Source organism: Thunnus maccoyii, chromosome 6, assembly GCF_910596095.1.
Source record: "Thunnus maccoyii chromosome 6, fThuMac1.1, whole genome shotgun sequence".
Lineage (NCBI taxonomy): Eukaryota > Metazoa > Chordata > Actinopteri > Scombriformes > Scombridae > Thunnus > Thunnus maccoyii.
Window position 1 is genome coordinate 25,729,016 of NC_056538.1, and position 13,401 is coordinate 25,742,416.

Below are 13,401 nucleotides of genomic sequence, written 5' to 3' on the forward strand. Positions count from 1 at the left end.
TGTTAATTTCCATAGCAGTTAACATATTGACTATATTTAAAGGACAGATTTGTTACAGTTTGCTCGGCTTTATAGGAGTCGTCTCTGCATTTTGACCACTGATACGACTCAGGCTGCATATTACCCCCGCCCCATGAGTTTTCAAGCTGTTATTGTTAGTGCTAAAACACTAAACATTGTCTCTGCACTCTGTGTTCTTTGATGAAGATGTCTGGTTTTCAGTCTGAATTTTCAACATTGGGGATGGTTTTCAAAATATGTAGGTAATAGCCTTTTTTTTTTTTTTCCCAGAATAAACTTGATTAAGTGTCACTCTATCACTTATGCTGCTGGGATCTACGCATCTCCAACAAAAAAATGAATGTAGAGACTAAAAACTTAACGTGTTTTACAAGATTTTATTTTTTACATTAGTGTTAAGTGCAGCATTTCCTATAAGACCTTCTTCCACTTAACCTACCCACTTTTTTCAAATCCAAACATAATACCTGTGAGAGACTATTAGCTTTTGTGGAGTTCTGCTTTATTTGATATTGCAGAACAACTGCATTCTGCGGAGAGACTGTCTCTCCGATCTTTAAAACGAAGCAGTCCAGTGACACACATCGTTGCAACATAATTGCACCAAAATCTGATGATGATTGAGGTGAGGCTTGCTTTTATACCTCCATGGACTAGTCTCTTTCCACTACTTTAGGCAGCTTCTGATCTCACCTAGCTATTACCTGTCAATCACAGTAATGTGCACTGGGTATCTAGGCCCATTTTCCACCTGCTTGCTTTGATGCCCACCAGCAGGTTGTTGTCAGTGCTCTCCATATATACCATGCACTTCTTTAGTGAGCTAATTTCATGCTTGTTGAACTTGAAGAACTGCATTATTGATTGTTGCTTTCTACTTTCTTAATAGTGATTATCATTTGTGACTCTAAAGGGACAGCAGGGTTACGGAGTCCCTCCCCCTTCACTTTTCATTAAACGCCAGGGTATTTTATTTTCATGGGTACTTAAATTCTGATCAAAACCTTTTAGAAGGAAAGAGATCTTCACCTTCTTCTTCCAGTGTTGGCCAGCTCTTTAACATCCGAGCAGTGACCTGGAACATATGTGAAAGTGTCCTCTTGGTTAATTTCACCTTAGAGAGAAAATAAAACTGATCAAGAACAGGATGGAAAGCTGAGTCAAACTGCATCACTGCTGAGTGTGAAAGTTTAGAGTTTAATCCATATCGCTCCATGCTAGAACATCACTGTATTTACTAATTTATATAACATGAGAAAACGCCTACAAATCAGCCCTCATCTTTTCTTCTCTATCTGTCCCGTCTTATTTCTGCAGTTGGTGGGTGGCGAGTTTGATCTGGAGACAAACTTCATTATTCAGGATGCAGAAAGTATCGGCTGCATGGTGGAGCTGCTGGAGCACTGTGACGTCACCTGCCAAGCTGAAATCTGGAGCATGTTCACCGCCATCCTTCGGAAGAGCGTGCGAAACCTGCAGACGAGCACGGAGGTGGGCCTCATCCAGCAGGTGCTGCTCAAAATGAGCTCAGTTGATGACATGATTGCAGGTGAGCAGGCCTTTTATTCCTAAATAGCAGAGGTTGTACATTAATTTTCATGTTGATTGTTATTATGTTAATGTCCAGCATATGCGCATGGGTTATGCCCTCTTGTGTTTCAGCTCTCTTGTCAGGCAACAAAATATTCTCTCCATATCTTTTAATAGATCTGCATTTTGAATAGATGAGCAAAGTTGCTCTATGGATTGTGGATGGAAAAGCTTAGGAGTCTAGTTGTCCTCTACACAAACCTCTGCACCAGAAGTCTACAAAAACTACTTTCAGAACTTCAAACTTTCAAAACTATTTAATTTTCTCTTGGTTTTCTGTGTTGTAATAAATTAAAAAGGTCATGCAAAAGAAAAAAACAGTGTAGGAAGACAGCAGTAATTTTACTACCCCTTTTAAACATATTGAAAAGGTAGAAGCAATAAAAGATAAGTCAGAAATGTTTGGAGTGTGCTTTGTAATTTGAACACTTTCATTTGTTTGTAATTCAAACAATTCTTTGATACACCAATTATTAAAAAAAAGTCACAGTGACACTTGAAAGTAAATATTAATTCAAACTGAATTCAAACAATAGTTCTTTTTAATTGCTTGTAGGTATCATAAACCTTTGATTAACAAAAATATGACTCTATTGCATATCAATTCAATTCAGTTAAGTTCAGTTTTATTTATATAGGGCCAAATTATAACAAAAGTTATCTCAGGGCACTTTTCACATAGAGCAGGTCAAGACCGTACTCTTTACTCAGATCCAGAATATTTTATATCTTTAATAGTAAACTCCTTTGGTTTTTGTTAGTGCTATCAAGTCAAAAATTTACCCTTGACCAACACTTTGGTCATTAACACAGTACAATATCTCATAGATGAACGGCTTGATTTTCATGAAGTAATATATGTGTATATTCATGGTCCCTGTGCTTCCCGGGTCTTTATTTTTACACTAGAAGGGGGGTTATGCAGCAGTTGCAGCAGAGACCACTAGCTAGGCTTTAGACAGTTCTTGGTCTTGTTTTTTTTTCCAATACTTACAGGCCATTAGGGAATGAGCCCTTCAGATCTGTATTCATGTCACCGTGTTGTTGTCTGTGGAAGTCAGTGTCACTTTGGTATTTTTCACAGTGCAAATTACATCCATACCTTGTCTGGCTTATAAATTATGTTTCAGCTGATGAAAACGAAATGCATTTTCCCTGTGGTGTTACTATGCCTGTGAGTTAAACAATGTATCATTTAGACATCACTTTGATTTACAAGTCAGTTCCCATGTAATTGCAGTAGAAGCGTCTGTGTGATAAATGTAATAGAATTTCACACACAATGCACTCAGTGAGAATGAAGTTAAACCAAAGAAACACTGTTTTTATTATCTCGGGAGTTGATGCATACAAATACATTTCACAAGGAAGACCACTCCTGCGCAGTGTGGATGAATTCTAATATTTCTAGTATTTGGTGATACATGCATGCTATCTTTCCTTTTAAAGACCTGCTGGTGGACATGTTGGGAGTGCTGGCCAGCTACAGCATCACAGTGAAGGAACTGAAAATTCTCTTCAGCATGCTACGAGGGGAAGGCAGCCTCTGGGTAAGTGATAGCAGGAACCAGATGCAGTGTGTTAGACAGAAGCGTGTTACATGAGTTGCCCCAAGAGAGCCATCACACTGATCTGTTTCGGGGGTTGTTCTGTAATTGACAAACTACAGAAGGAGTGAACGAGCTAACTGACAGTGTATCGACTGTCTGCAGTCATAACAGTCTGAGAGACAGCCTTGACTGTCTAGTAACTTCTCTTTCATCTTTTGCACCTGTGTAGCCGAAGCATGCGGTCAAAATGTTGTCGGTGCTGAATCAGATGCCCCAGAGACACGGCCCAGATGCCTTCTTCAACTTTCCTGGTCGCAGTGCAGCAGTAAGTATTCACATATTTCCATCCTGCAATCTTAAAATTTAAATAGCATGAATTTTAAAATAGCATTAATCCATGCCCGGCAGGTTATAAGCGTAGGATTATTGATCGTTCAAATGCACAAGTTAACAAAGTATAATCTGTTATACGGTAATAATAGATGTCAAAGATTACACATACTGTGTTTAATAACCAAAACCTAAAGTATAACCACTTAACAAAATATTTACCTCTAATATGTGCTGGGCTTCATACATTTTTATGTCATAAGATAATTGTGAAAAGCAATGTTGATTGCGGCAAAGTTCATTTTCTGATGGTTATTATAACTAACTTTTTTGATGAACCCACTCTAATAAAACCTGACTCATCTAATTCTACTTCATTTTAGGATTTATGATCCTATAATAAGAATTTTGACAACCCCAAGAAAACAGGAGTGAATTGGCCTTTAAATGTCTGTGGATTCAGCTATACAGATACTGTGTACATAAACTGACTTCAAATTATTGATAGCGTTTATAGTTTAAATGTGAGGTATCTACCCAGTGTAAGAAAGATGGACATTGTAGTGTGACTAAATTAAATAGGTGCAGTTTAGAGCTGGTGTTTGAGCGCTTACATACTGAGAGAAACCGGTGATAAAGTAGAGTAAATATTGTAGGTACAGAGAGATAAGCAGCCTGTGACAAGACAGCACTAGTGGGGTATACTGTTCATTACCTTTTTCTCATTAACTGTTACACTTAGCAAGGTTAAAAGCTTTTCTGCATATTTTGCATCATGCCAGAGGATGTTGATTAAAGCAAGTAAATGAATCCTCACAGTGATTTCATTGGATGTATTCTTAATTTTCAGTGATGATTAAAAAGTGGTTTAAACAAGTCTCTCCATCGGATCTTAGAGATTAATAGCAACTATACTGAAATGCAAATAGGATAGGAATAAAGGCTTTGGATTTATTTCAAAGAGGCTGGACACTTGCCATCATAAAATATTCAGCATGAGCAGGAATTAAAGTACAATCAGTTGGCCAGCAACATCTTGGAGGTCACAACATATTTACAATTCCCTGTGTGCTATTTTATTTTATACGATGATGAATCTACTAAAAGATACACGTTTATGTGACCTAAGCAAAAAAAATCTAGACATTTACATTAAATATTTGCAGTAAGCATTCTGAACAAAAGTGGCCTGAAAACACAACTTATTTATAATAGAAATAATAGATTCATAGTAGTCAGTTGAATCAAATTGATTTCTACATAGCTTAATCTTACCCTAACTTGAAACTGTGTTAAAGACAATGCAAAAGATTTTTAAACAAGGTGCCCTTAAACCTGCATGATTGTGTCTTTCGCCATCTTTTTCTGCCCCCAGGCCATTGCTTTACCTCCTATTGCCAAGTGGCCTTATCAGAATGGGTTTACATTTAACACCTGGTTCAGAATGGATCCCTTGAATAACATCAATGTTGACAAGGACAAACCATATCTCTACTGGTGAGTACACAATAATTACATACATTTGTGCTCCATGTGTCCAATATTGTCAATAAACTCCCATCTTTCTCACAGCTGCAGAAAGTCGACATTATGACATCAAGGAGAGGACACTTACACTTTTGTGTTTTTCATCAATCTAATTGCTTTAGCATTGTGTTAGAAATCATTCCCTCTCCCATGTTAATGATGGAAGGTGCCTACTTGAAAAACCCCAATGACAGACCGACTTAGTCTCTGTTACTGTTTGTAGACAACAGCAAGTTTCATTAGTTAGTGCGGAGGGCTTTCTACAGGCACTATTGATCATAACATCACATCCTATGTATTCAAATGATCTAGAGACCTGCAAAGCTACCGGCAGCTTTATTGACAACGCAGTATGCTGTCTGATACTCTGTGACCTACAGTGATTTTCCCATCTAAGCAGATTATGACTGGAAGTTGTTTTTCAAGGTTAAAACAGTTTTATAGATATTTTTCACACAATGGCAACTCAACACTTATGTAATGTGGTATGTGAAAGAGCCTCATTTTTTCCCAGATAATATCATGTATTATAATAGAGAAAGAGGGAATTAGGTGAGATTACTGAGATTAAAACCCATGGAAGCATGAAATACAGTGGCTGGTACTGGCTGTTACAGAGGTGGACTGCTGCAGTGAGAGGCACTGTGGCGGTATTTATATTTTAGATTTAGATTTGAATATCTGCCACATAAGGCCCACATACCAGCTCTTGCAGGGGTTTGGGGGTAATTAGTGCTGAAATCACTAACCCAAATGTGCAGTGATATTCAGCTGCTGTTCTCTGTTTATGAGAGAAGCCTTGGAAGAAAATCACAGAATACAATGGGACATATAAAAGAGTCATGGTAATGAATGAAAGAGAGAGTGGATATGAAAGATGAAAAGGTAGAGTTGGCTGACAGGGAAAGACTGTTCACACTTATTGGTCAGAGATAACAGTTCACTGTTAATCATGTGCTGGCTGCCATTGCATTTGCAGGATCACACAGCTTGAATGAAAGAATCTTCTCACCTTGGAAGGACTTGTTCTGTGTTTCTCTGATGTATGACTTCAAAAAGAAAAAAAAAAAAATTGGCTTAGTTAAGTTTTTGGTATTCATGTGGCAGCGATTTCTTACAGACAGAGTCACAAAAAAGGTGAGATATGCCAAGCTAATCCTGTTTATGCATTGCTCTGAGGGCCTCAGAGCTCAGTCGCAGGGTGTGTAGACAACAAAAAAAATGATTGTATCTTCAGAAGCGGACCGAGGTTGCGGCTCTCCACCTGATGTGCAATCACAATGGGATGTCAACGGGAGCATCTTGGCTGACACAGTGGTCGCTAGGTGTGGGGCTTTATATTTCTAGCCCTGCATGCACCCCCCACAGTATAAAAGCCTCTGCTCTCTTTATCTGCCCTGACAAAGAGGTCTGTTTGTTTTAGATGATCCCAGTGGGTGGCGGTGGTGGGGAGCTTTGAAGATGGGAGACAGCTGTAGACCTAAAGACTGTGGAAATGTAGTGAGTACATGTTAGCGGTGAAAAAGATGTTCAGACCAAGCAGAGTAAGAATACAGAAGTAGTACGGTGTTGCAACGCTGTTTGTGTTTGTTCAGGTTTGGGTTGTACAGACTCTGCTCATACGGTATACAGCTGACAGTGCTGCTGACATTATATATATTTTATCTGTATAGTCAAGAAGATCAAAGTGGAAGGATTAGACTGAGGGAGCATCACTGTGCTCATCAACTAAGTGTTTTTAGCCTTTGTAGTTGTTTCCATGCCTGCAAAATGCAGTAGCTTTAGTCTCACCTGATGTATTTTTCCTGTTCAGATTCAGTTAGGGTAATATCTTATCCTCCTCTTTCTTCTCTGCTTGCGTCGGCTTCATGCATCGGTATCTGTGTTTGCCCACCAGAAGCTCTGTCAGAAATGGACTTTTATCCAGTTTTGGGCCACATTTTTGCAATACGCTTCTTGGTCGTTTTTTTAATATATCTTTTAACTGGATAAAGGATTTTAGTCATTGGACATGGATTTTAAGTTGTTTTCAAAAACTGTTCATAGCGGTGACAATGCAACTCGGCTCCCAACCGCTTCTGGTCTGTACCTGTCTCAGTGCAACCATCCAGGACACGGTTCTTTGAGACTCCTCCACTTGTCCACAGTTTTCGTTCCACTTGACACCTAACCGTCAATCATCACCCAAGAGATACTCGGACAGATTTGCCTCACCACCTCGCCTAAGCCTCTCCGACCGCTATGGGACCCTGACAACACTCCGGTCCACCCAACCGATACTTCTGCGGTTCCGACTCGTCTTGATCTGAAAACCTGCACCTGCTGACACTGCAGCTTGGGTGGCTCAACATTCCACTGTGAAGCCAAATCAATGACCCTTGTCTTAATGACCTCCTCTTCCTGCCTTAAGATCTTGAAAGAGGCTGTGATAAGACGCTCTGGAAATCCTCTGTGCTCTGAGGAAGTAGGGAAATCCTCTCTCAAGTCCGAGATTGCTGCCTCAACAACACTAGCCTGCTCGGACACCCCATCCTCAGTTGACGACTTTAACACACGTTGAGGAAACAGATTGTGCACTTTCCTGCCATGAGAACTCACAGCTGTCTTCTCCTTGTCCCCTCTTCTCTCCGACCACATTAATAATTGGGGATTCCATAATGTCTGTTTTTTCAATGCAGCCAAACACTGCTTCCAGGGTCCCAGACATCCTAGATAGTGATTTCAACAGCCTTTTTAACTTTTAGTAGTTGTGTTTTATATCCGGTCCTATCCCCAAACTGGCCCGTGGAGCAGGGCATTTCAGCAGAATCCTCAGCCTCCGCCTGCAGAGCTCACAATATAGGTTTGATTGACAATTTTAATCTGTTTTGGGATCGTTTCTCCCTCTTCGGGACTGACAGAGTCCACCCCAACACAGGCTGGGTAGCCAAGTGCTAGCAGCTAACCCGCAACACACCGTACATTCCTCTCCATGTGACTGACTGTTTACATCCCACACATGCTCCCTGGAACCTCCATCTCTGTCTTTGTTGGCACCCCACAGTACTGTCCCCCCACACAGACCATTATTAGTGACAGGACCTCTCGTCCACACTGCACATCTAAAGGTGGACCTCTCATTCCTGTGGTGTGTGCATTAGGAGCTGGCTGCCTCACACCTCTGCCTGCTCTGCTACTGTTCTGCCTTCGTCAGTCAAGATGGCTCTGATCAATGCAAATTGCAAATAAGTCATTTGTCCTTAATGATTTTTTTCGCAGGGAAAGTATGGACTTTATGTTCCTGACTGAAACATGGCAGCAGAATATTGACTATTCCCATCTAATCAAACTTTGTCCTGCAGACTGCTCTTATATCAGCACACCTCAGCTGACAGGGTGTGCTGTAGTTTTTAGGAACAAGTTTACATGCCAGATGGTAAGCACTGAGTCTCACTACTCTTTTGAATTGCAAATGTCTAGAGACGGTAAGCTAAACCCTATTTATTGTATTTTAATTTACTGACGACCAGGCCCAATTGGCTCCTTCTTAACAGATTTCGCTGATCTTTTATCTTCTGTTATAAAGCTGGACAGAATCTTAATGGTTGGGGATTTTAATCTTCATATTGTTGATACTACGTGTAATATTGCCTCTGAATTTCTCACTGAGTCTTTCCATTTTATGCAACATGTATCTGGCTCTACACTCACAGTGGGACACACTTTGGACCTCATTTTTAGACATGGATGAACTTGTTGGCTCTAAGGATTTATTTGACCGTGACCACAAATGTTTTTAGTTGGATATTTGTTTTAGATTAGAGTCTCAGCCTCCTTTACATATGAGATACCCCCATTTTACAAACGAGGCTGCGGCTGTTAATTTCTCTATGATGTTTGACAGCGATATTGTTTTAAAGGATAGCAATGTGGAGACTTTAGTTCAGTCATTTTACAATTACTCAGTGTTCCTCTCAAGCTCAGAAAGATGCCATCCACAAATTCATCCCCATGGATAAATGAAACTATCTGGAGTTTTAGGCACAAATGTCGGATTACCGGATTGTGGAGAGCCATGAAGCTTAAAGTACAAAGTTTGCATCACAAAGAACTTATGACTACCCACAATGACATGCTGAAGACTGAGAGATCTTCTTATTTCTCTATCTAATATCTTTCAGCAAGAAAAATCCTAAAGTCCTGTTGGATACAATAAGCAATATTGTCTCTCTGGGCACTTGCCAATTTTCTCTACGAGTGACTGCAGTAACTTTCCTAAATATTTTATAGATAAAGTTGTAAATGTTAGGGCAAACATCTCATCCTCATCCAGTCCACTCACTAGTGGTTCCTGTAACCCATCCATCTTGGATTCCTTTTGTCCAGTCTCTATAAATGATGTTACAGCCTTGTTAGGAAAAGTTAAACCCTCTTCAAGCCCACTAGACTGTCCTACCAACCTCTCTGTTCTTAAAGGTTTTTAAATTCATCGGCTCCTGCTTAGTTAACGTTATCAACCTCGCTCTTTTATCAGGGTGTGTCCCCTGCTATTTTGAGCAGGCTTTTGTCCGACCTTTGTTGAAGAATCCAAACCTGGACCCCACCCTGCCAGAGAACTGTAGGCCTATTTCTAAACTCTCCTCTCCAAAATTTTAGAAAAGGTTAATGACAAGCAACTAGTTCAGACACTAGATTTGCACAGGGTGTTTGAAAAATTTCAATCCGGTTTTCATAAATTACACTCTACTGAAACAGCTCTCCTTAAGGTTTCAAATGATATCCTAATGGCTGCAGATGCTGGAGAGTGCTCGCTTTTGGTTTTATTGGACCTTAGTGTAGCATTTGATACTTTGACCACCACATATTAATCCACAGGCTGAAACACCTGGTTGGCATTATTGAGACTGCATTGGAGTGGTTCTCCTTCTATTTGACTTTCTCAGCTGCTGTAGGTGAACTTGTGTTGGACACTACTGCTTTGTCATGTGGCGTCCCCCATAGATCAATCCTGGGGCCTATTTTATTCTCCATATTTGTGCTTCCACTAGGACAGATTATCTCCCGTCATTTGTAAGCTGATGACGTCTAGGTACACTTTTCCTTCAAATCTTATGGGCTTGATAGACTGTCAGTATTGAACAACTGTCTAAATGCAATTAGGTATTGGATGGCAATAATTTCCTGCAGTTAAATGCAGATAAAACTGAAGTCTTGATTATTGCTCCTGATAACCTTCATACAGTGATCAGGCAGCACCTTGGTGCCTTATCCTCATCTTCTTGGTATAGTCTGTGTAATGTTGGTGTGATTTTTGACCAATCCATGAGTTTTGATGCTTATAATAGGACGCTGACTCAAATGTGTTTCTTTCACTTAAGAAACATAGCCCAACTCAGGTCTGTTGTGTCAAAAGCTGAAATGGAGATACTAATACATGCTTTTATCTCATCACGTCTAGACTACTGTAATTCTCTTTTTACCTGCGTCAATAAATCCTCCTTAGACTATCCAAAATGCTGCTGCTAGGCTTTTAACATGATCCAACAGGTAGTCACTCATTACACCCATTTTAACCTCTCTGCAATGGCTTCCTGTTCATTTTAGAATTCATTTTAAAATCTTGTTCACTTATAGAGCCCAAATGGCCTGGCTCTCCATTATATCGTGGACTTTCTACACTCCCACACCCAAAGCTGAACTCTTAGGTCCTCTAACAAGGGTCTTCTAAGAGTCCCCCGGAAACATTTTGATACTTGGGGAGATTTTGCCTTCCAGTCGGCAGCTCCTAAGCTCTGGAATTGTCTCCCAATAAGTCTAAGATCTCTGGACTCCGTGGACTCTTTTAAAAAGCAGTTAAAACCCATCTATTCAGACAGGCAATTAGGTAGCATGTGGTATTTTATGTTTTGACCTGTGTTTTATGCCTGTTTTTCCCCTGTGTGTTTTATCTGTTGTTTATCATTTATTTTGACTGTGAAACCCTTTGTGACTGGTGTCTGTGAAAGGTGCTATATAAATAAATTTTACTTATTTATTTACTTACTTACTTACTTACTTACTTTAAATCTTACGAATTACCCGGCAATTACTTGCTCAAATTGCTTTGTGTCTGCACAGCATAAGGCATTCAAAAATGATGTTGACCCCAGTCTTATTATGCAGAAAGAGGGACACAGTTTCACTCCAGTTATTGGTTTGTACGGTATCTGCAGTATGTTACGGTAGCTAGAGAGTAAATATACAAAGGAATACTTGAAGGCACAAAAAATGCAGACCTTCCTCCAGAAATATATTTTATCCTGTTTGGTAAATAAGTAATAAATGATACATGAATTTTGTCCACTCTGTCACGTTTGTAGCTCATGGTATATATATATCTTTCTGTTTACAGCTTTCGCACCAGCAAGGGTATAGGGTACTCTGCACATTTTGTGGGTAACTGCCTGATTGTGACATCACTCAAGTCAAAAGGAAAAGGTTTCCAGCACTGTGTGAAATATGATTTTCAGCCCAGAAAGGTAAGTGCAGCTTCAGTTTTTAACCATTCTTACAATGTCATATAAGGTGAAGCTTGAACCGAACCACAGGTCAGACAGTTAGTTCACTCACTATTCAGGTAAAACACCAGTGATGAAAGAGTATCAGACATATTTCAGCCGCTGTATAGGGAACATATGATTGTGTTAATAAGACCTATCTAATACTGTATTTTCAGGAACTCAGCTTCATATTTATTCTTAGTAAAGACTATGTTAAATGAAATATCGTTGAAGCCTGTTGAATTAAAATTTTGGATTCTTCTCAAGACATACAAAGTAGCTCCTTTCATAATAACATGAACAGTATTATAGTAACCACTGATTGCCAGTGTAGTACATAATTGTGGTTTAAGCTAAAAAAAAAAAGATAAAGACTTAAGATTTCATTCAAAAGAAACAGAAATTACACTGCTCTTTTAAAACACGCATTTTTGGGTACATTCACCACAGACTCCCTACCTACCACCTGTTCTGTTATTGGCATCGCAAAGCTGTATGTCTACACATATACCTGACGTGTTTAAGGCCCCCAGAGGAGTCTTACAGGTGTAATTGGATGTAAATGTAGATGAGAAAAAGGAAGTTAATTTAGCGTGGGATGTCAGTGTAGCGTACCTGTCCCTGCAGAGAAGGAAAACTGGCTCAAAGCATGTGTCAAACAATTAGAGCCTTCACACAACACTTGGGAACAATGATTCGCCCCACTCCTACTGCCAAAGCTCAGGTGTCGTATTTTAGAAGCCCCTAGAAGACAAAACATCTTGAATTAAGTTTTTAATTGATTTTAGGTTCAGACATCTGTGGATAAGTGCAGTTCTAAATTACCTCCGGGCAGCTTGCACTTTTCCCCTTAGCCATGAATCCTTTTTTAAGTGTCCTTACTTTGTATGTGAATGGCTGTAATTCCATTAGACTGCTCACAGTGCCCTTCTTGGGTCAAACCAATAAACAGTGGACACGCAGTCACATTAGAGATAGACAACATATTGCATAGAGCTGTGAGCGTTTCTGTCAACACTTACTCAGTGGTAGTAGAATGATCAACTTGATTGTTTTGGGTTACTTTGTTCTATGGTACCAGATAGCATCGATATAGTGGTCTGCAGCTACAAGGTTGGGAACAGGGAGATCATGTTTTTTATGGTTTGATTTTTTTGAAGACATTAATTTTATAGCATTAATTGAAAATTAACAGATAAAAGTCATATTACTGAAGTGTACAAATAACATTTTTCTATGATTTCTTTTAAATAAAAGTTGAAGAGAGCTGAGAAACTATGAATGACTGCAAGCTTTTTACCATTCTGAACTGTTTCTGTTTATGAGTAACAATCACTCTGGTAGGGAAAGAAAGAAGAAAATCTTTTCAGTCAAGGTCAAATATGTTGCAGTCAACAAATGTCTTGGCTGTCCACAAATAGACTATTATGTTTACCATTTGCTCTAGAATATTAATATACTTATTTATGGTATTGGTAGATTATGTGTTATTTGGATAACTACAAAAGACCCCACTGTATTGTCTAAAGCCGTCCAGCACAATGGTTCCCTGTTCTCTGAATCCCAAAGGTTCGACTCATGGTTAAACCGATCCCTCCCTTTTTAAGTTTGCTATTCAAAGAGGCAAAAAAGATCTGAGTGAGGAGAAATATTTGGAAAGATCGTCTATATTAAATTAAAAGAACTGACATCAGTGACATGACTGCTGCATCAGCAACGCAGAATGTGAGATAAATCCAAGAATAAGACAGAAAACTTGAAGAAATAAAATGCAGCTAGAAAGTGCACTGATGTGAATAAATAATATACTGTATATACAGGCTATGCATTAGCAAATATGAGCAAAGCAATTCAAATTTAAAACT

At 39.3% G+C, this 13,401-nt stretch overlaps 1 protein-coding gene across 9 annotated transcripts in view; it reads left to right on the forward strand.

Moving 5' to 3' along the window:
* nbeab (neurobeachin b) overlaps positions 1–13,401 on the forward strand; it is a 205,827-nt gene that overhangs the window by 52,904 nt on the left and 139,522 nt on the right. For all 9 annotated transcript variants that reach the window (XM_042414356.1, XM_042414357.1, XM_042414361.1 and 6 more), the window contains exons 2-6: positions 1,339–1,570; positions 3,061–3,161; positions 3,391–3,486; positions 4,867–4,988; positions 11,389–11,515. In XM_042414356.1, the coding sequence (XP_042270290.1) occupies positions 1,339–1,570; positions 3,061–3,161; positions 3,391–3,486; positions 4,867–4,988; positions 11,389–11,515 (678 nt within the window). The remainder of the gene's footprint in view (positions 1–1,338; positions 1,571–3,060; positions 3,162–3,390; positions 3,487–4,866; positions 4,989–11,388; positions 11,516–13,401) is intronic.